Raw genomic sequence first — 26,827 nt, forward strand, 5'->3', positions numbered from 1 at the left:
TTCGCATACTCCCCCGGAGCAGCAATAAAACACTTGCAGATTATTATTACAGTGGCCAGAGTGCTTTGCACCTTTCAGATTCCCTGTGCTCGAGACAGCAAAAGCCACACTGCCTTTTCCTTAGTGCCTCCCTGAGACAACCTTTCTCCCTTTGTTTTCTTTTGTTTCTTTTAAATTTCTTTTCAATGGGAGTACGATTGCTTTACCATGTTGTGTTAGTTTCTGCGTGCAGCAAGGTGAATCAGCCATAGGTATACATGTATCCCCGCCCTCTTGAGCCTCCCTCCCGGCCCTCTAGGTCATCACAGAGCACGGGCTGAGCTCCCTGTGCTATGCAGCAGCTTCCCACTAGCTATGTATTTCGCATATGGTCGTGTGTATATGTCAGTGCTCCTCTTTCAGTTCATCCACCTTCTCCTTCCCCCGCTGTGTCCGCACGTCCATTCTCTATGTCTGCATCTCTGTTGTTGTTCAGTCACTCAGTTGTGTCTGACTCTGCGACCCCATGGACTGCAGCACGTCAGGCCTTCCTGTTCCTCCCTCTCTATTCTGACAGCGTCTCTATTTGCTGTTCTGCAAATAGGTTCATCATACCATATTTTAGATTCCATATATATGCGTTAATATACGATATTTGTTTTTCTCTTTCTGACTTACTCTGTAATACAGATTCTAGTTAAATCCACCTCACTGAAAATTCTCCCTTTGTTTTAAAAAGGTTTAGGAAACAAAGTACATCAAAGGATTAGACATTAGCCTTAGGGGAAAAGATTCAACAGCAGTGGTAATAACATACCAGCATTAAAGCCAGGAGGCAAGAAGATGACCTGGCCTCTGGGTTCCAGCCATTAAGGGCTTGTACACTGAGGGCATACTCCATCTGTTGATGACTGCACTGATGGGAAAACCAGTTTTAAAGGGTAGAGCTTGGCGCAGTGCCTGAAAAATTATGAAGTCATGACTTTCGGGATCAAGGAGGTAGGACATCCCAAAGCACAAGCCCCACCGCGAAGGGCCCCCCTCTGGGGGCTGAGAATGCAGCCACAAGCTGGACTCCACTGACTTAATCTGGAAAACAATGCTGGTTTCCCCTGCTCTTCAAAAGCAGAGTTCCTGTGACACTTTTTTCACAAGCTGGAACGGTGTAAATTGAAGCAGCAATTACCATAGGACATATTTTGCTAATGGAGGCACAAAGTAATTTGAAATAAAGCACAGATGCTCACAGATACAGTACAGAGCTGTGACGGCTTGTTGCTGAGAGGCTGAGTCTCATTCCAGGGGAGAGAGAGCGATGCCCACTCCCCAGGTACGCACTGCCTCTCTAATGGCTCCCTGCAAAATAAACACCAAACGCTGTTCACGCTTTCCACCTTTTTTCATAAAAGCAAAAATTCTCTTTGGATTTATTTTGGTTCGTGGAAACACGTACTAATGTAAGTCTTTCATAAAAGCGAAGTGGTATAAAGCGAAGTTGCAAAAAGTGGGGGAGACGTGTAGTTAGGAGGTAACTTTGGTCTGGTCCACTGGAAGAAGAGCCTGACATGGGGATTCTTGTCTTTAAGTTGGTATCAAGAGAGTTCCCTTGGGAGAGGACTCTCCTAGCGGTCCAGTGGTTAAGGCTTCGCTTTCCAGTGTAGGAGGTACAGGTTTGATCCCTGGTCAGAGAGCTAAGGTCCCACATGACTCTCAGCAAAAAAACAAAACAAAACCATAACATAAAACAGAAGCAATATTGTAACAAATTCAATAAAGACTTAAAAAAAAAAAAGGTCCAAAAAAAAAAAACTCTTAAAAAAAAGGAGAGTTCCCATCGGAAGAAACCTGTGAAGAAGTGAGGAAAAACAGGATAAGAGGAAAACTTAATAAAATGAGTAAAGTGAGGGATACTTGTGGTTTTAGCTGTAGGCTGAATGGGAACTTGAGTGGCAGTTGCCGGGCTGGGTCATGTGAAAAGGGGCAGAGGGTCAGGCTGGTGGTGACTGGGGCTTCCCCTGTGGCCCCGTGATGAAGAACACTCCTGCTAATGCAGGAAACGCAAGTTTGATCCCTGGGTTGGGAAGATCCCCTGGAGGAGAGAATGGCAACCCACTCCAGTGTTCTTGTCCAGAGAATCCCATGCACAGGGGAGCCTGGTGAGCTGTGGTTCATAGGGTCACAAAGAGTCGGACACGACTGAAGACCCTCTGAGGGGATGCGAGTCGGGGAGCAGGGAAGTCTCAGGCTTTTCTGCCCCAAAGCAGTTCCCTCCAGCCAAGGCACTTCCCCAGAGAGGGACACACTCCTGAACCATGGGCAGGCAACATTCACGTAGCCAGGAGATGGGGGGCAGCGGGGGGAATGGTTTGGGGATGATTCAATAAATTACAATAAATTACATTTATTGTGCACCTTACTTCTATTGTTTTTTTAGCCTTTATTTTTTTTACCTTTTAAAAAAAGTATCTATTTTTAATTGGAGGATGATTGCTTTACAGTGCTGTGTTGGTTTCTGCCAGGTGTTGTTCAGTTGCTCAGTTGTGTATGGCTGTTTGCAACCCCATGGACTGCAGCGTGCCAGGCTTCCTTCCCTGTCCTTTACCGTCTCCCCAGATTTGCTCAGACTCATGTCCATTGAGTCAGTGATGCCATCCAACCATCTCATCTTCTGCCGCCCCCTTCTCCTCCTGCCCTCAGTCTTTCTCAGTGTCAGGGTCTTGTTTTTTCTGCTACACAACATGAATATTTCTACTCTTACCAAATCAGTGCCACCTCAGATCATCAGGCGTTAGATCCCAGAGGTTGGGGAGCCCTGCACTCCAGGGGCTGAAGAGGTGGGGCAGTGAGGGGCCCAGTAGCGTTTGTGACCAGACCGTTTTGTGACTGTGTTTCAGACTGCGTGTCAGGCCAGTGTCCCTTTGGGGAGGTTTATCTTCAGCCTTCCACGTCGGTGTTGCCCACCCTCAACAGAACCTTCATCTGGGACATCAAAGCGAGCAAGAATGTCAGTCTCGAGCTGCAGTTCTCCCTGTCACGCCTGAGGCAGATTGGGCTGACGGAGAACTGCCCGGATGGAGTCACTCACCGCATCAGCGGCCGCGTCGACGCCAGCACGATGGTCAGGATTGGGACCTTCTGCGGCAACGGCACTGTGTCCCGGATCAAGATGCAAGAGGGAGTGAACCTGGCCTTGGACCTGCCGTGGTTCCACAGCAGAAACGTCTCTGGCTTCAGCATCGCAAACCGCTCGTCGATAAAACGTGAGCTTGCCCACCCCCATCTCCCCCAGTAGTGGCTGAGGTTGAAACCTACAAAATCAGCCTCACTTTCCATCAGAAACAGTCTGATGGGGCGGTTTTGTGATTCCATCTGACCCCTTAAAGCACATCCCACTCTTTTGTGAACACGCGGGACGCCTGGTGTGAGCCCACCCTTCGCTGTTACACAGACCCTGTGGCGACTCTTTCCTTTGTCCTTGGTATGTGACACTTGTGTTCAAGAAACAGAACGGGACTGGCTGCACAAATCTATCGCTCCGTGACTCTGTTTCTCATGTCTTTGTCCTGTCTTCTGTCTCTTTCATATTTTCTAGAATCATATCGGTGGCCGTGTGCCAAAGCTGGCTCACAGCAGTTCTGAGTGCCAATTGCTAAGTGTTCTGGAATTTTGTGAGCTGGTAGTAAACAGAGCAATTACTAAAACTATATAAACTTATAGCTAGATAAATTAGTTGAGGAGCAAAGGTAATAAGAACTTGAAGCTCATCCCTTCTTAGTTACTGCAGTTTTCTCTATGGTCTGAGGGTGGGTATGCCAATGGATCTGTATGGTAAAAATCCTATGTTATGGGAGAGGCTGTCTATCACCTCCCACCTCCATGTTCATCCATCTCCTGTCAGCAGTTTGAAAACAGCAATAGTGGGAGTCTTTACACCAAGGAAGAGGGCAGACATTACAAATTAGGGCTTTATTTTTTTCCCCTGCTGGGCTGGTTATTAAACATTTACTCACACATGCTGATGTATCCTCATGCTCACTGTTGTTCAGTCGCTTAGTTGTGTCCGACTCTTTGCGACCCCATGGACTGTAGCACACCAGGCTTCCCTATCCATCACTATCTCCCAGAGTTTGCTCAAACTCATGTCCATCGAGTCAGTGATGCCATCCCACCATCTCATCCTCTGTCGTCCCCTTCTCCTCTTGCCCTCAATCTTTCTCAGCATCAGAGTCTTTTTCAATGAAAGGTGACCAAAGTATTGGAGCTTCAGCTTCAGCATCAGTCCTCACAATGAGTCTTCAGGGTTGATTTCCTTTGAGATTGACTGGTTTGATCTCCTCTACCTTGAGTATAAACATGCCATATCCAGACCCAATGCTCAGGATCTGAGACCTAGCCCTTCACCTCTTCTCTAGCCCTGGTCCCTCCAGCCACGAATGACCAATTCTCTTGTTTGGGTTCCACCCCTACAGGCCTATGCATCATCGAGTCTGTGTTCGAGGGTGAGGGCTCGGCCACGCTGATGTCCGCCAACTACCCAGCTGGCTTCCCCGAGGACGAGCTCATGACGTGGCAGTTCGTCATTCCCGCACCCCTGCGGGCCAGCGTCTCCTTCCTCCAGTTCAACGTCTCCAACTGCGTGAAGAAGGAGGAGCGGGTGGAGTACTACATTCCGGGCTCCACCACCAACCCTGAGGTGTTCAAGCTGGAGGACCAGCAGCCCGGGAACATGGCCGGGAACTTCAACCTCTCTCTGCAGGGCTGTGACCAAGATGCCCAGAATCCAGGCATCCTCCGGCTGCAGTTTCAAGTTTCTGTCCAACATCCACAGAATGATAGCAGTAAGTGAGCCCCACCTTCCTTCCCCTCTCCCTCCTCCTTCGTTCCTTTCTGGAATCTCTTGCCTGGGGTGAGGTTCCTTTCTACTTCTCGTCTGTCAGTCAGTCACACGTGGACTCTGGACCCCGTAAGACTTTCAGGAAGTCCGTTGCTAGTGATACCAGGTCACTGGGTGAACGAGGAGCATGCCTCCATTTCAGCACAATAAGCTGAGACGATCCTGCGTTCAGGGTGCTGAGTTGTTTTTAATGAAGACATTGGAAGGTTACGCTCTAGAGCTCATGTCTTGACTGACCCTCCAGTGAATCAGGACGTCACCAGCACTGTGAGCACTGCTAATAACACTTTTATTGGCTGCATGCCCCATACCATGGGCACACTCTGCATGCCAAGTCCTGCCCTATGTACACCACTCACGTGGTCCCAACTAATCCTTACTATAGTCTTGTAAGGGAGACAGGGGTTGTCTTCATTTGTTTTTTGAAATTGTTTGTGTATTTTTGACTGCGCGGGTCTTCATTGCTGCAAGCGGGCTGTCCCTCAGTTCCAGTGAGTGGGGGCTACCCTCCGTTGTGGTAAGCGGGCTTCTCGCTGTGAGGGCTTCTCCTGTTGCGGAGCGTGGGCTCCAGGCGCATGGGCTTCTCGCTGTGAGGGCTTCTTCTGTTGCGGAGCGTGGTCTCCACGCGCATGGGCTTCTCGCTGTGAGGCTTCTCCGGTTGTGGAGCATGGGCTCCAGGCACACGGGCTTCAGTAGTTGCACATGAGTAGTGACGCACAACCTCTTCCCAGAAGAGGGGTCGAACCTGTGTCCCTTGCATTGGCAGACAGATTCTTACCTGCTTTACCTGCAGGGAAGTCCCAAGAGTTATCTTCATTTATTGATGACAAACCAGAAGGTTCAGGGAGGATGACACTAGCCCAACATCACACAGCTTGCCAGGAGCAGAGCAAGCTCAGAACCTGCGGCCTGTGCTTCTGGACCACACAGAACCCCAGGTTCTGTGACAGTGAGGTTGTCTTCATTTGTTTTTTGAAATTGTTTGTGTATTTTTGACTGTATTGTGTATTTTTGACAAACGTGTGTTCCACACACGTTTGCTGAGATGCCGTGAACCTTGAGAAGGGTTGTCAGGGCCGAAACTACAGCGAGGTGACGTGCCCAGGGCACAGCATTGGAGGAGGCCCCAGCTCCGATGCGCACACTCCTACAGACCCCCTACCCTTGGATCAGTACGAGGTCGGCCCCTGACAGCAAGCACCTCCTTAATGCTTGCTCCCTGGGTTCCCTTGCCTCAAAGGAGGGGAGTCGCATGGATATTGAGAAAAAGGTACAGGATGAGTTCAGAGGGGCTCTTCCCCGGGGTTGTCTATGAGCTGGAGTCTGTGAGTTGTGATGTGTGGCCTTGAACCAGGACCTCTGTGACACATGCTAAGGATGGATCCTGCCCACAGGCTGCTTCTCATCCTTATCTTTATCAGTATTTGCTTTGGAAAGTAGGCAGAAACAGGCAGAGAATCAGGCAGAGAAAACAAGTGGGAGTGTGGACTGGCAAGCCTGGTAAATATCTGCCAAGGGATCATATGGGATCCACTCCCAGATTTGCCCATCTGAGGCTGTCTTGGGAGTGCCCGCTCAGTGCTCACTTGGAGCCCGGCTCCTGGAGAAGCCTCAGTTCCATCATATCTTGGCCCGAGATTCCTTCTAATTCACAAGAACCGTGTACAAGGCATAACATTATATATACATGTGTGTGTCCATTGATGAGTCCACTGTCATCAGTGTTAGCAGAATGTTGAAAACAGCCATCGGAGGGATCAGAAATGGACTGGGTTTGAGTTGTAGAAGACGAAGGGATTTGTTTACCATCTTGGTCATAGTGAAGTGCTGCTGCTGAATTCTGCTTCCTGTAACATCGGCTGGGTTGAAAGCTACATCTGATCAAATTGTTAAGCATGCTATTACCAGCATCAAGAAGGATACAGCTTTAGTTTTGAGGCAAATAGTGGTTAACTGCAATTTAGATGTGTTTAGCAGTGTCAAGGCTTTACATCAAGCAGGGTTTGCCTTTTTCTAGACTACTGAGTGAACCTGGCTGGCAGAAGTATCTTTTTTATTAGATTCAATTACTTTTGGTTGTGCTGGGTCCTCATTGCTTTGGGCGGGCTTTTCTGTAGTTGCGGTGAGCGGGGGCTACTCCTCGTTGCGGTGCGTGGGCTTCTCACTGCGGTGGCGTGTTTTGGAGCACGGGCTCCAGGGCACGCAGGCTTCAGGAGTTGTGGCTCCTGGGCCCTGGAGCACAAGCTTGTAGTTGTGGCTCATGGATTTAGTTGCCCTGCGGTATATGGGATCTTCCCAGACCCGGAATCACACCCGTGTCACCTCCGTTGGCAGATGAACTCTTACCCACTGTACTATCAGGGCTGTCCAGCAGAAGTATCTTTAGAGATAAAATTAGTCGAGGCTGGGTGCCCTGAGAGCTCTGAGTCTCTGGACATCTCCGTCTTTGAAACCCAGCATGGACCCTAAATTTCAGGACATTGTGCAAGGCAGCCAGCCCTGTGCACTCACACGTTTGTCAGGCTCTATAAATATGTGTGGACAGCTTGTCTTGCAGGCAGCATAGGCCGGCAGTCAAGGGCACTCCCTCTGGAGTTGGCCTCCAAGAAGTTAAAATCCTGGCTCCTACTCACTGTGTGAGCCCAGGCAAGTCACTTCACTCCTGTGTGACTCAGTTCATCTTCCGGTGGCGCCAATAGGCCTGCCCTCGTAGGGGTGCTGTGAAAATGCAATGAGGGGGCACTGCCTGGCAGGTCGTAAGCACTGTCTGAATGTTATCCTGCCAGGTGCCAGGTCAGGGAAGGGAGGCAGCGTCAAACAAGACACAGCACTTGTCCTTAGAGGTTAGCTGGCAATCCAGAAGGCACACGAGATTTGTAGGGTGCTGGTGGTCCCCTCCCAGAGGAGTTTCTTCTATTTTCATGTCTTGTTGGTTTTATTTTAATAATTGCAGTCTTTGTGCCCTGTTGGTGTGACATGTGGTCACCGTGTGGGTGGCCGTTTCTCCACAGGCTCCTCTGGGGCTGCAGTGGATCGCTGTAGGGGCCCAGGACCCCGGTACGCTGTGCATCACTGGGACGGGCGGAGGTCTTCAGGGCCGGGTCTCCTGGTTCTGCTCCAGCCGATTCTGTCTGTCATTTTCATGCCCTCTCAGCGTCAGCTGGTGGTAACAAATGCCGTTGGTCTTGTTTCTCCCTTTCTTGCACAGATGATAGAAGTTTCAGAGGAAATTTTGGCTGGCATCTCTACCCACTTGGCTGTCTTCCCCACCTTGGCACTGTCTCTGCACTTGTATTGGCAGAGGGGTCATCATCTCCATCCTTTCCTGAGTGCTGGTGGTCAGCTATTCCCGGCTTGTGGTTGGCTGTTTGGTGCTAGGAGCTGGTTGTTCCACACTTGTGGCTGTTCTGTACCCACGGTTGGCCAGTTCATATCTGTGTTAAACTCTTATGGATTGCCAGTAACTTCAGCCATGCTGCGCCTCCCACTGTGTCTGTGCTGGGGTTCCTGATCTCCCTACATATACCTTCTCCTAGGCAATGAAGAGGGCCTCCCCGGTGGCGCAGTGGTAAAGAATCCTCCTGCCAGTGCAGGAGACCCAAGAGACACGAGTTTGATCCCTGGGTCAGGAAGATCCCTGGGTCAGAAAGATCCCCTGCAGCAGGGCATGGCAACCCACTCCAGTATTCTTGCCTGGAGACTCCCGTGGACAGAGGATCCTGGTGGGCTACAGTCCGTGGGATGGCAAAAGTCGGACACAACCGAAGTGACTTAGCACACTCGCATGCTAACTTAGGAGCAGCCAGATGGAAGAGATGCATGGGTATGTGGGAAGGAGGGCAGGGCTTCCAGGCCGTCTCCCCAGATCTCCACGTGTTCACCCACCTGGAAGCCCCTCAGAAGCAGTTTCAGGGGCATGTAACGGGATTCAGAGCAGGGAGCATGCCTCAGGCTTGGGGGGCGGGGTACCAAGAGGAGACTTGTGACAGAGCCTGGCCCTTCTCAAGCTGCCCGAGGCCCCAGACAGGACGTGCCCCTCGTGGCCACAGGAAAGAAACACATATGTGCTGTTTATGCTCTTTGCTTTTTTTTTAATTTACTTTTTTTGGCTGTGCCTGGCGGCCTGTGGAATCTTAGTTTCCCGACCAGGGATTGAACCTGCACCTCTGCACTGAAAGCAGGGGGTATTCACCATCAGACCACCAGGGAAGTCCCTCTGCTCTTTCTTAATTTTGGAGATGAGAAAAAAGCTAGAGGTTTTGGGTGAGAGGGACTTCAAGAGCCTTGACCTTGCTTTGTCCCAGCAGAAGGAAGCAAATGCTCAGACCACCACACCAGGAGCCCCCATGAGAGTGGTTTGCACTCAGCACACACCATGTCCCAATCATCCATCTGATCATGCATCTGTCCATGTCTGGGTCCTGCTAAACACCCCATCAGGCATCTTGTCTTATTTCTCTATCTTCCCACTCTCAGCAGTATCCAGCACATTCCAGGCCCTCCGTAAACCCTGCTTCACTACTCTCAGGAGGCCCCCTCTTATCCAAAGCGGTTCAGACTCAGAGCACTTTGGTGCTCCAAAAGCACCACGCCTCAAAAGGGGCAAGGGTGGCATATAGTGGCGGCACCAAGAGTGCAGCTGCGGAGAAGTCGGGCAAGGGCAAGAGAAGTAGAACCAGAGCAGAGGCAGAGCTGGGAGGCCTTCTCAGGCCACACAGGGCGGCTGTCACAGCCCCCTTGCAAAGGCAGAGCCTCGGCAAGGGCAGAGGCAGCTGTCAGAGGCACCCAGACCCTTATCATCATCCATCCAGTAGGACCTGACTACAGTCGGCTCAGAGTGCCAAAAAAAAAAAAAACCCCAACTTAATGAATATGGACAGCAGGAAGGTACTACATTGAGCCTGACTGCCCACCAAGCCCTTTTCTCAACCTCTGTACTTTGCTGAAAATATCAACTAGGCTCACACTAGACCCAGACGGCTCCTGCAGAGATTATCTTTCCATGGCTTGACCACAAGCACCCTGTGTCTTAAGACAGTAATGTACAACCTGCCCTGGACTCGAGGAATGACTGATCTAGCCAGCTGTGACCAGATGTGTGAGCACAGATAGCCTACATTGCCCAAAACCTGCAGCTTAACCATGTCTGAGATTGTCAGAGAGCTTGATTCATAATTATCTCCACCGAGCACCAACTCAACGGACATGAATTTGAACAAACTCTGGGAGATAGTGAAGGACAGGGGAGCCTGGCAGGCTACAGTCCATGGGGTCACAAAGAGCTGGACACGACTGAGCAACTAACATTTCCTACCTTCTGGAAGATACATTTACTTGCTCAGAAAATACCAACAGACTAAGTGTATATTCAAGCCCTGTGGGTTTCCAAGTTATCACGATTCAAATAAGGTAAAGGGACGTGAGTTTCCAGCATTGTGTATCACATGCTTCCAGTGACCCATCTGGGTAAACGCTGGTTGCGGAAGCAGTTACACTGCTTCTTTTTCAGCTTTCGTAACCACCAGAAGCCACCTGGAGCCCTTAACTAAATGTTGGCTTTGTTTGTATTTTTTGTTGGGTAACTCCTGCTCTAAAAATCCAAACATCACAGACAAAGCTAAAATCTCCTTGACAATCTGTATTGTCCCTACTTCCAGGCTCCTCTCCCAGGGTAACCACAGTTATGTGTGTGCTTAGTCGCTCAGTCGTGTCCAACTCTTTGTGACCCCATGGACTGTAGCCCGCCAGCCTCCTCTGTCCGTGGAATTCTCCAGGCAAGAATACTGGCATGGGTTGCCATGTCGTCCTCCAGGGCATCCTCCCAACCCAGGGATGGGACCCAGGTCTCCTGCATTGCAGGCAGATTCTTTACCATCTGAGTCATCGGGGAGGCCCATAACCACAATTATGAATTTGTTATATTCCTCACCAAATTTTTTTCTCTTCATTTAAATATTAAATGCAAATGTATGTACATGTAGAAACAGCTATTTCACTTTACATAGAGATTTTACAATCAAATAATGTCACAGTCTAAATATGGTTCTACAGCTTGCTATTTTGCCTCATACGACATCTTCTTAACTGCTGTGTAATATTCCCTTCATGCGTTTCATGGTCTGTTTAACTATTCCAGTATTATTCTGCTAACTATCGCTGGTGTACAAATGTGGGCATATATCCCCATACACTGCTGGAGTTATAGGGCTGAAGAGCTTTTATTTTTATCCTATGCTTTTTTTTTTGACTGCACCACGTAGTCTTAGTTGCGGTATGTGGGATCTTTGCTGACACGTGCAGCATCTTTAGTTACAGCACGTGGGATCTTGTTGCCTGACCAGGGATTGAACCCAGGCCCCCTGCATTAGGAGCCTGGAGTCTTAACCACTGGACCACCAGGGAAGTCCCACTGTATTTGATTTTAATTTGCTTTTCTCTAATTACAAGCAGTATTACAAGCGATACTAAGAACGCTTCAATGGCAGCCCACTCCAGTGTTCTTGCCTGGAGAATCCCATGGACAGAAGAGCCTGGCAGGCTACAGTCCATGGGGTTACAACAGTCAGACGCGACTTAGAGACTAACCCACCAGAGAAAGACTACCCTCGATTCGGCAGCAAGTGACAACTGTCCTTAAGATTTCTTTTTTTTTTTCCCCCCTGATAGAAAAAGAAAACACTTGGAAAATGAAAATAATAAATTTTCTATTCAAATGTAAAAAAAAAAAAAAAAAGAACCCTTCACATTTTGGATATTTGGACATTTATATTTCCTGTACTGTGAACTCCTCAGTCATTCTGTTACAAACATTTTCTCCCAGTGTGTGCCTTGTCCTTCAGACATTGTTTTTGGTACCTCAACCAGAGAGACATTTTTATCTTTTTTTTTGCTTTTATAATTTGTGTTTATTCCACATTTAAAAAGATAATCTCTTTGTTTTTATTTTGGTGACTGCTCTGAGGCACCAGTGTAACATTCCTCTTTTACTCATGGGAGACACCATTCTCTTGGCCCAGCCTATGAAGTAGTTCATCTTTTTGTCGCTTATTTGAAATGTAGCATTTATTAGAGACTATATCTGTGATTCCATCCTGTCTATGAATCCTGTCTCCCTGCACTAATACCAACAGTTGTTAATTACTATTCATAGTAGCAGAATATTTAAATAGGTGATGCTACATCCCACTTGGTTGACTAAGATTTAATGAATATTTTTAAAGATTAGTGAGTATGAAAACTGTATACTAAAGTAGATATATCTGTACAAAATAATAAAGTAAAAGCTGAATATACATTTTTATATACACTGTAATATGCATGAACAAGGACTAAAATGAATTTGAAGAAATGAAGTGCTTCCATGAGAGGGGTAGAAATGCAGTCCTGCTCATTTTCTTTTTAAATTTTGTTTCAAGCTATCATAATGTTCTCTTACTAATAAACAAACTTCCCAGCATTCCCCAGCCATGAGAGGTTCTGTGCTCATTTTTGCCTCCACGTGAGGTTGGTCCTGACCGTTCTTCAGGCCTGTTTTGTACTTGTGGTTCCAGATAAAACCTACGTGGTTGACTTGAGTAAGGAGCGAACCATGTCGCTGTCCATCGAGCCACGGCCCAACAAACTGAAACGCGAGTTTGTCCCCAGCTGCTTCGTGTGCCTGAACTCTCGGACCTGCAGCACCAACCTCACCCTGACAGCTGGCTCCAAACACACTATCTCCTTCCTCTGTGATGATCTCACACGCCTGTGGATCAACGCCGAGAAAACCATAAGTACGATTCTGCCCTGTCTCAGTGGGGTCCGCTGGGTGGGTTGTAAATAATCTGATCACCAGCAGGGCAGGGTGAGCAAGGGCAACCGGCAAGCACAGAGTGAGGTAGAGACACAGCTCCTTTTAGGACCAGCAGCCTCAGTGGGGACATGCTTCCTTCAGAAGCAGGTAGCATCCCCCATGTCCATGCTCACGTCTCCTCTGCCCAGCCTCCAGTCTCCCTCTTTTGAAGTCCTTGTAGCCTTCCCTAACCTCCCCCATGCACACCCCCTGCTTCCACTCTCACTGCCTGCTTTTCTTCTTTTGCATAAGAGCAAGTCTTAAGGTCAAAGACTTTGGCTTCTTCCATTTTTTTTAACCCCTTTAGTTACTAGCCATGCCAGACGAGTGCTTGTCACGTAAGAAATGTTCCGTCAGTGGAGAGCAGCAAAACCAAGAGGCACCTCCTCCTGGCGACCATCATCTCTCACATGGATGCTCTTAGGGTCTCCACCGAGGCATTAGCTGGGTCCAGGAGAGGTGAAGCAGCTAGCCCGAGGCCACCCTGATAGGAAGCAGCAGAGCTGAGATGCCAGCTGAGATCTCCCCAGCTCCACTCTGCTCTAATCACTAAGCAGAACTGCTTCCCCACAGGCAGGGACGCTGGGCAGTAGGGCTGGGTGCAGGAAAAATACCTACACTTGGCCCATGTGGCACTTGGCATCTAAGATATAGGTTGTCTTAGAGATGAGAACTGGCAGCAAACAAGAAGAGAAATTTTCAACCCTGACTCCTCCCCAGAAGGTGGTCTGCCAGTTTAGTGGAGAGTAAGAAAGCGAGAGCAGGGGGTGAGCTGGGAAAGGAGCACCAGGGAGGCAGGAATGAAGGAAGAAGAGAGACCAAAGGGAAAAGCGAGAAAGCCTCGGGCTAACTTGAGAGCTGGAGAGGATGCGCTGCCGGTCTCCTCCCAGCTGAGCACCACCTGCCCCTCTTTCACAGGCTGCTTGGACCACCGGTACTGCCACCGGATGCGCTACTCGCTCCAGCTGCCACCGTCCGTCTTCCAGCTGCCCGTGCAGCTGCATGACTTCACCTGGAAGCTCCTGGTGCCCAAGGACAGGCTGAGCCTGGCGCTGGTGCCGGCCCAGAAGCTGCAGCAGCACACGCACGAGAGAGTCTGCAACACCAGCTTCAGCTACCTGGTGGCCAGTGCCGTGCCAGGCCAGAACCTTTACTTCGGCTCCTTCTGCTCTGGAGGGTCCATCGAGCAGATCCAGGTGAAGGAGAACATCTCGGTGACCCTCCGCACCTTTGCCCCCAACTTCCAACATGAGAGCGCTAAGCAGGACCTGACTGTGTCCTTTATCCCCCACTTCAAAGGTAAGGGTGTCTTTCACTCTCTCCCCATCTCCATGCCCCCTTAGCTGTTCTCGTTGGAGAACTCATTTTGCTTTTGTGATCGACTTAATTGTCAATTTGAAGAGAAAGGGGTACCTGAGTGGGCTATTCCTCTCGCAAGATGAGGAATCCTAATCCTGACTTTACCATTAGGCTAGTGTAGACAATTCCAGGAGTTAGAAATAAGTCTCTGACATCACTCTCTGACAATAGGAGGTGATGGTTGGTACGCAGCGGAACAAATAATCAGGTCTCGAGCCTTTTTTGGAAGCAGGCAGGGCATAAATGAGAACTAACCATAGTCTCAAGTCCTGGATTCTTGAGGTGGTAACATAAAAATCCTTATGCAGACATGCTTATGATTCTGCTTTGACAATTCAGAATGTGGTTCAGAGGACACAGAGGAAGGAATATGGAGAGAGAGATGAATCTTTGGAGCATTCTCTTGCATGGGGGAGCAGAACCCTCCTGGGGGGCCGGTGCATGATCTTCTCAGGCAGTAAATGAGGTTTAAATCAGTCACAATGGATGAATTCTATATGGCTGATTTTGAAATTCACAGTCACCATTACAAAGTTTTTAGTTCATTTTTAATTTGACCGAGAGTTTAATTCAAGGTTTACTCCATAGTTTTGTTCTCAGAGCCATGAGTGGGAGGGAGATGAATCTTTGGCCGGTGAGATCAAGGTCAGTCCAGGCTGTCTGGTGTCTTCTCGGTTACCAGTGAAACTCCTTCTGGGGAGTCTTTGAAAATAAGACACACCATCCTCAGTGTGGAGGGTTGGGGTTTTATCTTACCCGAAGGTAAGGAGTGGATTAGAGACCCTTTCAGCTTTGCCATTCTAGAATTCCTCCCAGAACCTGAAGTTTTCTAAATCTCCAAAATAGAAATCAGTATATTCCAGTCCCACCACGGTGCAGAGCATTAGATGAATGTTAGCTCCGTTGAGGGCATATTTCTTTCTTTCCATTTTTAACTTTTCTGGCTGTGCCGAGTGGCATGTGGGATTTTAGTTCCCCAACCAGGAATCAAACCTTTGTCCTTTGCATTGGAAGGCGATTCTTAACCACTTGACCACCAGGCAAGTCCTGCAGGCATTTCTGAAAAGAACCTGAGATAACCACCAGTTTGGCAAACTGGCCTGTTTTATGTTTGGTTGGTTTTTTCAAAAGGCCTGAGAACCTCCTTGAAGACTATTCTTTTGACCAATATGGTAGGCACAGACCACAGGTGGCAGTTTACATTTAAATCAATAGTAAATGAAATTAAAAATTCAGTTCCTCAGTCACACCAAGTACTTTCCAAGTCTTGCAACAGACACCTGTGGCTGTGACCACTCTCCTGGCCGGTGCTGATCCAGAGCTTCTCCGTCATGGCGGGATGCTCTGTGGTCTGCTGTAACATCATCTCCTCCACCTTCCTGTTCTCTCCATCTTCTTTAAAAATAATTTATTTAATTTATGTTTGCTTGCACTGGGTCTTCGTTGCTGCCTGCCGGCTTTCTCTAGTTGTGACACGCAGGGGCTACTCTTTGGTACGGTGCTCGGGCTTCTCATTGTGGTGGCTTCTCTTGTTGCGGAGCACAGGCTACGGAAGCTCGGGCTTCAGTCGTTGCAGCACATGGGTTCAGGAGCGTAGAGCTTAGTCACTCTGAGTCACGTGGAGTCTTCCCCGGCCAGGGATAGAACCCGTGTCCCTTGCTTTGGCAGGCAGATTCTTGTCCACTGTAGCCCCAAGGAAGCCCTGCGTTCTGTCCATCGTGATTGAGTGAAACAACATCTGAGTGGATTCTCTTCCCTTTCCTGCAGAAGAAAGTGTCTTCACAGTGACCCCAGACACGAAAAACAAGGTCTACCTGCGGACCCCTAACTGGGACCGGGGCCTGCCGTCCCTCGCATCGGTGTCCTGGAACATCAGCGTGCCCCGAAACCAGGTGGCTTGCCTGACCTTCCTCAAAGAGCGAACAGGTGTGGTCTGCCAAACCGGGCGTGCATTCATGATCATCCAAGAGCAGCGGGCCCACGCTGAGGAGATCTTCAGCCTGGAGGAGGAGGTGCTGCCCAAGCCAAGCTTCCGCTATCACAGCTTCTGGGTCAACATCTCCAACTGCAGCCCCATGAGCGGGAAGCAGCTAGACCTGCTTTTCTGGGTCTCGCTTACCCCAAGGACCACGGGTAAGGTCTTTTGGGAGTGGTGGTGGACAGCAAATTGTTGGCTTAAGAGTCGGGAGCAAGCCTGGAAGGCAAGTCAGAAAGCATGGATTTCAGCCCTGGCTGTCCATGTATCAGTTAGCTATTGAATCAGTAATTCTGAATAACAAACCACTCCAGAATGCAGTGGTTTAAAAACAGCCGTTTGTAATTTCTCACATGTTGGCTGGGCATTTCTGGTCTGAGCTGGGCTTATCGGATTCATTCACTCAAGCCCCTGTGGGCAGCTGCAGGTGGGCTAGAGAACTTTGTCAGTCTTGACCAAACACTCTCACATTCTGGGGCCCAGACAAGATCAGCAGGGACAACTGGGATTCCTTGGCTCTACTCCACGTGGATTCTTACCCTCTAACCCAGGCCCCTTCTCATGGCAAAGCCAGAGAGATCCAAGAGAGGCTGGGGGAAGCATGCTAGGTCACCTGATGCTTAAGATTAGAAACTCATACCCCATCCCTGTGACAGCATTGGTTTGGTCAACTCAGATTCAAGGGGAGGACAGGTAGGCTCCCCCTCTTGGTGGGAGGAGCTGCAGAATCACACAGTAAAGGACATGGTTTGGGGAGGGGGGAGAAATGGGCATTTTTTGTAGTCAATCTACTACTGACCTCTTTCTGACATAGAGAAAGTCTCTTTTGCCCTCTGATCTTCCTCATCTTCCTTCTGTAGAGAATAGATGACTGTAACTACCCTGTAAAATTTTCACTGGGCATTGAGAGTTGGTGACTCAGATGTGAGAACCTGAAAAGTGGGACACGGACGCATGGCACTGGCACTTTTTATTTAGTCCAGTGAAGCATCAGAATCCCTGAAGGCCCTTGGTCGTGAGCCATGATGAGGATTTTGCTTTTATGCCCAGGGTAGCAGCATCCACTGGAGGGTTTCAGGTAGTCTGTGCTGGGGCCATGTTTGCACTGGATTCCAAGATAGTCACAGAGCATCCCAGTGTTGGAACCATGGAGATTTGTTCCCTGACCCCTTCTCTTTTTGATGGTCAGAAAGACTGTGTGTCCATCCAGGTGGATAGATTGTGACCACCCAGGCCACACAGGTGGTCAGCAGCAGGAGCATCGACAGGGACCAGAAACCACATGTGAAAAGCTCGCCCACGCTCAGATTAGCTCCTGGGTTTTTTCCTTCTCTTCCATTCATTTTCTGTCATTTATGTCTAGTCCTGTTTTTCTCTCAGTCTCACCTTTTGTTTTCTTGTTGAGCCAGCCAGAAAGTCTAAATCCCAGTTTGGTGCAGGGCTCTCTCTCTGACTGCTTTTCCTTTTCATTTGTACAACTGCAGGAGAAGGACAGCACACATGAGACAACCCTCTCCTAACTCCTTCTCCTCTGACTTTTGACTCCCTGCTTTCTTCTACACTCTTCTCTCCTCCAACTCGGGCAGTGGCGATTGGGGGAGCACAGCTGGGATAGGCCAGGAGTAGCCTTTGGAGTAGATCTGGTAGGTCTCCCAGTTCACTGTGTAACAAACTACCCCAAGATTTAATGGCTTAGATGGTCACCATTTTTTTATGCCCACACTCCATGGGTCAGGAGGACTTCCCAGGTGGCACTACTGGTAAAGAATCCATCTTCCAATGCAGGAGAAGTAAGAGACATGGGTTCTGTCTCTGGGTCTGGAAAATACCCCAGAGGAGGGCATAGCAGCCCACTCCAGTACTCTTGCCTGGGAAATCCCATGGACAGAGGAGCCTGGCGGGCTACAGTCCATAAGGTTGCAAAGGGTCAGACATGACTGAAGCGACTCAGCATGCACGCATGCAGGCATGGGTCAGGAATTCAGACAGGGTACAGCAGGTGGCTCATCTCTGTTCTAAGATATTGGGAGCCTCCGCCAGATGCCCTGAACAGCTTCGGGGGGTAGGCTGGGATGGTTCACCTTTGTTCACTTTCAAGGCTGGGTGGGACCCTTGGGTTTTGTTTTTTTTCTCCCTCCTGGAGTCTCAACATGGCCGCTTGAGCTTCCTCACAGCATGGTGGTCTCAGCATAGTCAGACTTCTTACATGGTAGCTGGATTTTCCTCAGGAAACACAAGACGCTTGCACATTTCTAAAAGGTTAGGTGCATACCAGCTCAGCTCATATTCAAGAGGAGAGGAAGCAGATTTCCCTGAATGTGTGAGGAATGGCATGTGCATATGGGCAGGGAAGGAATGGATGGCGGCCATCTTTGAAGACTGTCTACTGAAGTTTGTCACCAGGCTAAACTAACCTCACATGTCTCCTCATCTCTCTCCCTTGTGTCTCTGCTCACAGACCTGACTGTCATCATCCTCACGGTGGTGGGAGGTGGCGCCTTACTGCTGTTTGCCCTCGGATTCATCATATGCTTCGTGAAAAAGAAGTAGGTGGAATTTCTCAAACTCTTCTCCTGAGCTGACACCTCCTCATATCACACAATCCAGAGCTGTCATTAATTATTGACTTTTTTTCCTTGCTTTCCGTTGACCGCCGCCCCCCCCCCCCCCCGCCCCTCCCCGCAAAGATCAATCTTAAATACTATTGCTAGGGGGGAATTCCCTGGAAGTCCAGCAGTTAGGATTCCGAGCTTTCCCTACCTCGGGCACAGGTTTGATCCCCGGTCAGGGAACTAAGATACCACAAGCTGTCTGGCATAGCCAAAAAAAAAAAGGAGCATAAACAGTAGTGCCAGATGTGAAGTATGCTTGGGGGTGGGGTTGGCGTAGAAACCCCCTACCTAGCAGGAAAAAAAAAAGAAAACACACATGTGGTGACATTGTAGCCTGCAGTGTTTAGGCAGCTGCCTCAGCACAAGCTCCCTGTGAATCATTTACTGTCTGCTCATTAGACTGTGGTCCTCATGGGGGTGATGCTGGCAGAAAAAGCTCACGTAAGCCCTGCCAGACCAGGCCTGTGAACCTGCTCCGCCGTCACCTTGAGGTACACATGCACGCTGCCCAGCTTGTTCTCCTCCAGTTTTTTAAACAAACTGTCTGTTTATGCTTGTTTGTTGGCCTCCAGACGAGTACCAGAAAGCCAGCCCTGTGGGCAAGAGCAAGGAAGAGCCAGTTAACTGACTCAAGTCTCACCTTCCACCCCCTCGGGATGACAGTTTCTTTTTTATGAGAGGACAGGGTTGACCTTTTCAGAGGTTCACCTTAGTCCACGCTGCTACCAGATTTCATCAATTCTGCTCGTATTTCTGATTAAAGCCATGGGCGGAGGGGGCAGTGGGGGGGTGCGTCTGTTTTCCTTAGCAAAAAAACTAAAAAAAAATTTTTTTTATTAACCGGGGCCATGAGCAAACAGTTGAAATTGCTGATCATCAGTGAGACTGTCTAGAAATGTCTCTGCTGATGAGGACGGGCTGGCAGGTCCAGGGGAGACGTCTTCTCGGTGAAATGGGATTGCACATGTCTTGCATGAGGGGAAAGGACTTCTTTTAATGACATATCATCGTAAGGTTTCTCTCAGGAAACTTTCCCGTCTGGGGTGCATGGTATGCTCAACCCAGATGGGAAAGCGTGTCATTAATACTGAGAGCCAGCTTCCTGCCCAGGAGGGAATTGGGCAGGGAGGGGAGGGACCTGCACTTGCCTCCATCCCTAAAGTGCCCCAGTCCGGGCCTGAGAATCCTCAGCCCCCTCCTTGCTGTGGGGGAGGCTACTGGCTGGCAGATTTACATAAGGCTCCTCCATCCCCAAGTTAGGGTGGGAGGGAACGCGGCTTCTGTAAGGGGGAAGAAGGGCAGACAGTGCCGTTGAACTTGTTCCTTAAGCATGTATTTCCTGGGACCTCCCTGGTGGTCCAGTGGCTAAGACTCCACGCTCCCAATGCAGGGGCCCTGGGTTCGATCCCTAGTCAGGGACCTAGATCCCACATGCCACAGTTAAAGATTCCGTCTGCTGCAATGAAGACCTGGCACAGCCAAGTAAAAAAATTTTTTTTTAAAAGCGTGTATTTCCTGAGGGTCTTCTGGGCCTTAGGAACCAAATGAGGTGTTGGGGATACACAGGAGACAGAAGAGCTTAGTGGGGACAAGAACGGCACTGTAGGAGCACACGGGAGGTCATCATTACAGGACTTCAGGCTGGAGCCCTGGCAGCCCGTTGTTCTGGCCGAGGAACCCAGCGTTACAAGCTACATGTGCTGGATTTATTTTTATCTCAGAAAAGTCCGGGTTCATCATTAGCGAACCGCCAGCCAGCGAACTGCGTTATGTGATCCCTTATGCTGATTGAGCTAATATCCTCCATTTGAATCTCTGATTGGCTAAAAAGTCAGCCTACCCCGCTTTTCACTGGTGGAGATGGACAGCGAGGCTTTGTTTTTGAGGCAGGGAGTGCTAATGCCTGTCCACGTCCAAGTACCAAAGAACATTACAAACCAAGCGTCACTGGTGGCGGGGGGAGTCGGGCACCCTGGGCTGACTTTTGTCTTGTTGGTTGCTCTTTCCTCTGTTGGAGGTTACTGCTGAAGGGACTGGCTCCCTCTGCTCCTTCTGAGTCCAAACTGTCCCCAACTCCAACTAAAAACTAAGATACAACCTTCCATCCTGAGTCTTGTGTGCTGTCATTTAGAATCGAAATGGACGTGGCTTGTACACGTGCAAAAGTGAGCTGAAGTGTTAGCTACAGGAAAGAATTCAAAGTCATGGGAGGCTGGCCTGGGCATGCCCATTTCTGCAAGGAAAGGGTATTATCAGACCCTCCACCTTTGGACACCACGGGAGTAATCAAAGCAAATGGAGGCACAGATGGTGTTGAGAGTGCCCTCTCTACACCACTCTCTGCTCCTTAAGTTTCCACCTTAAAAACTGGAGACAGAGTTGGTCCCTCCTAAATGTTCTCTGAGGACAGCAATTTCCATTTCAAATGCTAAAGCGACCTGAGGGACTCGGGGAGACATGGGTATAATTGACCCTGAAGGATCTATTATACATTCCAGTAGGGACATACAGTTGATGGGCCTCTGAGGTCACATTCTTCCTGACTTCTGTCTGTTTCCCTCCCTCAGTAAGAAAAAGAAGATCACCAAGGGCCCGGCTGTAGGCATCTACAACGGGAACGTCAACACCCAGATGCCGATGCAGCGGAAGAAGTTTCAGAAGGGGCGCAAGGACAATGACTCGCACGTGTATGCCGTCATCGACGACACCATGGTATACGGGCATCTGCTGCAGGATGCCAGCGGGCCCTTTATCCAGGCAGAGGTGGACACCTACCGGCCCTTCCAGGGGCCCACAGGGGACTTCCCTCCCTCCCCACCCCCCACAAACTCCAAGGCCCCGACCGTCAAGCTGGCCACAGATGAGCCGCCCCCTGGCTCCCCTTCTGAGTCTGAGAGCGAGCCGTACACCTTCTCCCACCCCAAGGACGGGAAGGTCAGCAACAGAAGCACAGACACTCCTCTGCTGGACGCCCACGAGCCCACGGAGCCCGGGGAATAACAGGGACCCACCCAAAGACTTGGCATACGGCAGGGCACTGAGAAGCCCTTTAGGGTTCCCACCCAGATATCCTGAAGACAAGGAATTGTGTGGAAGGACAAAAGGAGGTTTTTCCTGAATGCCACCAACTTCTGATTTCCACGTGGACTCACTCCGCCGCTGAGACGTTGAACATGATGATTTGTGATCCGGATGCTATCATCTCCGGGCATGTCCTTTAAACTCAGGTTGGGTTGTAACCAGCCCATAATGAGAGGGAAGCGGCTGAATCACCCAGGACAGGGCTGCAGCGAGCCCCACATTTGGGTTTAGACCTCTTCAGGTTGACAGTGTTGATCCCTGGGTCCTTGCTCTCACTGGGGAGCCCCTGGATGAAAATGTCAGTGTGCTTTTTTAACTATTATTATTTATTGGGTGGTCCTGGGTATTTAAGAGGTCAAATGGGTTGCCATGCAGCTCGTCTCACCAGACATAGTGGCAGCTCATGCTCACTGATTAGATGGCTGGGTTTTGACTTCTGCCCACCACTAGATAAACATGTGCCTGTCCTCTGGGAGGTGGGAATAATTTGCAGTCTCTCCAGCCGGAAAACAGTGTGTGTGTGTTTGAGGGCACTGACGCACATCTGCTTTGAGGAGAGACTTGCTGGTTGTCTTGCTCTGCATGTGGTTCTCTCGCTGCAAAAATCCGTCTTGAGTCGCATTGTTGCCCTTGGATCTAGGAATAAGAGAAATGTCCTGGAATTGCGGTGTGTGGCTCCACCCAGCTGCAGCAACGCTTTAACATTTAAACAGAAACGTAGAGAGTATTTTCATCCTCTAGAAGCGTTGAAAGAGGATTTCCGTGGTGGCTCAGTGGTGGGGAGTCTGTCTGCCAGTGCATGAGACACGGGTTTGATCCCTGATCTCTGAAGATCGCACATGCCTCAGGTCCGCCGAGCCCGTGTGCCACCATCGAGCCAGCACTCTAGAAGCCGGGGGACGCAACTCCTGCACACTACAGCAACCAGAAAAGCCCGAGCACCGCAACGAGAGAAAAGCCTGCCCAGCAACAAAGACCCAGCACAGCCAAAAAGATATAAGCAAACAAAAGCATACACTAGAAAAATAACATTGAAAGGTACAGGAGAGAGTGGCCACTCGTATTAGTTGCTAAAGCTACTGCAACAAATTACCGCACGCATGGAGGCTTGAAACAACACGCGTTTCCTATCTGACTGTTCTGGAGATCAGAAGTGCAAAACGGGTTTCCCTGAGCTAAAATCCGCGTGTCAGCAGAGCTGTGCTCCTTCTGGGGGCTCCAGGGGCGAATCCGTCTCCTTGCCTTTTCCAGCTCATAGCAGCCTCTCACATTCCTTGCCTCCAATCATGGCATTGTGACACTGCTGTTGTTCAGTCACTCAGTGGTGCCCAACTCTTCGCAACCCCATGGACTGCAGCACACCAGGCTCTTCTGGCCTCCACTCTCTCCCACAGCTTGCATCTCTCTTCTACTGACAAGGACCTTTCACTTACAAACCTCACCCAGGTAATCCAGGGTCATCTCCCCGTCACAGGATCTTTCATTACACTGAAGATCCCCTTTGCCCTGTAAGGTAACATATCCATAGGTTCCGGGCATTAGCACATGGACCTTTCTCCTGCCTACCACACTCTACCCGCCCCAGGAGAGACTACAGAATGTTCCAGCCTACAGATGTGTTTTGTTAGGCCTGCAGCATCTTTTTAAAGAATTACTCACCAACATTTGAAATGATAAAATGTTTACATAACAAATCTGGATCGGAAGATCTGGCCATGCTGGGACTTGCGTGCTCATCAGAAAATAGCCGTCTGGAGTTGACACACAGCTGCTCTCTAGAGGGGGCGCCTGATTCACCCATTCCCTGCAGGCCACACCTCTCCCTATCGCCTCCCACAGAGGCTGAGGGTCTGTTGCTGTGGGTGAGTGCCCTTCAGGGCTGCTTCTCCCATAATGGAAAGTTCAGGACTCATACCTCAAGTGACATAAAAAGACAAGTCTTGAGGTTGATGTGTGCTTCAGGAAAGTTGTTTTTTCACACCCAGCCCACATCCTTCATTTATACTAATTACCAGCCCAGCTCCTACAGGCGTTTGCCTTCGTGGCCCCTGCTCTCGTCCAGGAGGAAAAGGATTGTGTTATGGCTTGTCAGCACAGTCCCAAGGTCAATATTTCTGTGGCAAAACCTCCTTTAAAAAATAGATGCGGGTTGTCAAATTCAGTGGCTTCACCTTGGAAATGCACTGTCTGGACTTGTCCCCTTGCTACTTTGCCTCCATGAAAAGTTTTGCAATCATCTAAATGCTGTGAGGTCCAAGGTCTCTTGAATTCTTTCCAGAAAGAGGAATATTATTTTTATTGTGTCTTTGGTGCTCCCTGTGACGCTTTTACTCTGAAAGGCTGGCTCTGCCCACGGACCCTCATTGTCTTGGCCTGAGATGCTGGCAAAGCCCCTCCAGGAAGGACCAGAGGAGGTCTGTGGCTCCTTTCCTTTCACTGAAATTGTATCACTATTTAAAACCATCACTGGGGCCCCGCTCCTCCATTCTCTGCCTTCTCCGACCTCTTGGCCTCTTCTGAGGGTCACTCAGCGCTCGGAATTCCACCCCCAAAGCGTGGCTGTCCTCACACACATCATCTTTACCTGCAGGGGCCCCACGTGGCCATTCCCTTTTAACCAAGAGCTCAAAACTCCAGGCCACGTTACTATCTCCTGAGACCTCAAGTCAATCTCCAAAAACATGCCTCCTTGAAGGGGCCAGACCGATATACCCTTGGCTCTTCCCTTTAAAGCTCAGGCCCCATTTCTGTAACATATTTCAGGGTCACTGAAAACCAAACACATTTGTCAAAGCCTAGCTGGTGCCAGCAGATTGCCCTCCAGGCCACGTCTGCCCTCGCCCTCAAGCCCATCCTCTGACGAAGCCTGGCTCGGGCAGGACTGATTAATGCTGCAGCCATTTTGCAAGGTTGGGTGGGGCCGGCGGGGGGGGGCGGCGGGGGGGTTGGTCTCAAGGAAGAGCCAGGGGGAAAAGCAGAAGTCTATGGGACATAACCTTGGTGAGGGTTAGGACAGATTCGTGGGATCTGCAATGCTTAACTCAAAATAATTTATTTGTTGTAGATACTTTTTAGGCAGCATTTTGTTCATTTCCTATACTTTTTTAAATAAACAAATATACAGAAAAAAAGAGGTATCAGGTTGTTTAAATGCTTTGGCAGCTTGTCCCCTGGGTCAGCTGAAGCCCTCATTGCCCGGTTGTTGACTGAGACAGGTTCAGCAGGAGCTCAACGCATTCCATCTTCTCTATGTGTTTATGTTCCAGCAGGCCGGGCTTTGAGCTGCCAGTGGGTGACTCAGAGGCCAGAGTTTGTTCTGTTCTGTTCTTGCTGAGGCAGCCGGAGTCCCCTCTGCATGACCCTCCTAATACCTGTCCCCTATTGAGGCCACCTTGGCCACTAACTGCTCAGTGGCTCAGTTCAAGAACCCACCTGCAGTGCAGGAGCCGCAGGAGACTCGGGTTCCATCCCTGGGTCAGGAAGATCCTCTGGAGGAGGAAATGGCAACCCACTCCAGTATTCTTGCCTGGAAAATCCCATGGACTGTAGTGGGCTACAGTCCATGGGGTCACAAAGAGTCAGACTCGACTGAGCACACACGAAAACATATGCACACTGCTCTAAGCCCAGTGCAGCTCACCAGCCAACAGAACAGAGGCAAAGGGAGAGTGGTGGGAGGGGAACCTCCAGGTGGGCACCTGCGCACTTGGACAGGAGACCCAAGTGCTCGAGGGAGACGGAGTACTGCTGTGTAACGAACCAGCCCAGACCCTAATGGCTTAAGAATAATCGTGTGTTCTGCCACAAACCTAAGCTGAGCAGGACTCAGCGGGGATGGCTTCTCTGTGCTCCATGCGGCCTCTGGGGCAACTCAACTAGAATCCACTTTCAAGATGGTGCATCACGCAGCCAACAAGTTAGCGCTGGCTACCAGCTAGGAGCTTTGATTCCTCATCACAAGGACTGCTCACTCCACAGGGCTTTCTGGACTTCACAACCCAGAGGCTGAATTCCCAGGGCGAGTGCCCCCAGAATCAGACCAGTGTCTCGAATCCTGGGCCTGGAACCTGGCCCAGTGTCACATTCATTCTAGCCTATGGGTACGTCAGTCTCAGAACCTCAGATTTAAGAGGGTACGGACACAGCATCACAAAAGAACATTAAATTCGTAGAGAAGTGACAAGACAAAGGAGAAGTACTCTGAGCTTCTAGGAGTGGCAAATTGTGGAAAGGTAAGAATATGGGGAAAACAAATGGAAAATACAGTTCTTAGCAAAGTGCATTGTGTCGATTTCTCTGGTGGTGTCTCCCGGCTAAGAGTGTAGAGTTGTCTCTGGTGATTAAGAATCGTTCTGTCCTTCCTGGTAAAGAAGGGGAGGACAGAGAGCTTTTCTTGTGTCTGTTCCTTCTTAACTGCCTTCAATTCAAAATAATCCTCATGCCAGTCTGGCATATTTTGGGGTAGAATACCCTAAATCCCTCACTTTCCCATTTGAAACGTAAGTATCATATATTAAAAGTTGAGTTGGCAGCTGTGCAAAGAGACTGGAATGAGAAGTAGCAAAATAAGAGATCTGCAGAGGCAGAGAAAAGCCTAAATGGAAGAAGGGGAAAAGAACAAACCTAAGTCTCCTGCCCATGTCTTAATGAATCAGTCTCTCAGACCCAGGAAGGAGTCACTCGGTGAAACAGCTGTGTTTCATTTTAGGAAGCTGTGCTGCAGGCAGGAGCGGGAGCCTGCTTAAGTCCAGCCTTTATATGGTGTCAGCAGTCAGGCACCTGATGAGGGACATTTCTATAGGAAATGAAGGGGAAACAAACTGTAACCTCATTTTTTGAGTCCAGAGGGTCGTTAGTGAGATTTCTAGATGTTGGGCTCAGAGCATTTTTAAATGGTGGACTGAGAACAGCAGTGCCAAGCCAACAAACTTCCTAGTTTGCAATTCCAGTGTCGGATTCGAGCGTCTCCATGAGCATCACTATCCCCAGTATTTCTCGGTCAGGCGTGGAGGTGTCCAGCTGCACTTTGCAGGGCTTCTCCTCCTGGCGCTCCTTCTCTCTCTCTTTTTTTTTAAGGTAGTCCCAAGAAGGATCTA

At 49.6% G+C, this 26,827-nt stretch overlaps 1 protein-coding gene across 1 annotated transcript in view; it reads left to right on the top strand.

Annotated features, from left to right (window-relative positions):
• The window catches only part of CDCP1 (CUB domain containing protein 1), a 55,659-nt gene extending 31,686 nt beyond the window's left edge, over positions 1-23,973 (top strand). The window contains exons 3-9 of the mRNA XM_019985041.2: positions 2,874-3,239; positions 4,449-4,817; positions 12,424-12,645; positions 13,623-14,003; positions 15,831-16,196; positions 18,497-18,584; positions 21,218-23,973. Coding sequence (XP_019840600.2) covers positions 2,874-3,239; positions 4,449-4,817; positions 12,424-12,645; positions 13,623-14,003; positions 15,831-16,196; positions 18,497-18,584; positions 21,218-21,650 — 2,225 coding nt within the window. The 3' untranslated portion in view covers positions 21,651-23,973. The remainder of the gene's footprint in view (positions 1-2,873; positions 3,240-4,448; positions 4,818-12,423; positions 12,646-13,622; positions 14,004-15,830; positions 16,197-18,496; positions 18,585-21,217) is intronic.
• The last annotated feature ends 2,854 nt before the right edge of the window (positions 23,974-26,827 follow it).

This window comes from Bos indicus, chromosome 22, assembly GCF_029378745.1.
Source record: "Bos indicus isolate NIAB-ARS_2022 breed Sahiwal x Tharparkar chromosome 22, NIAB-ARS_B.indTharparkar_mat_pri_1.0, whole genome shotgun sequence".
In the NCBI taxonomy this organism is placed as follows: Eukaryota; Metazoa; Chordata; class Mammalia; order Artiodactyla; family Bovidae; genus Bos; species Bos indicus.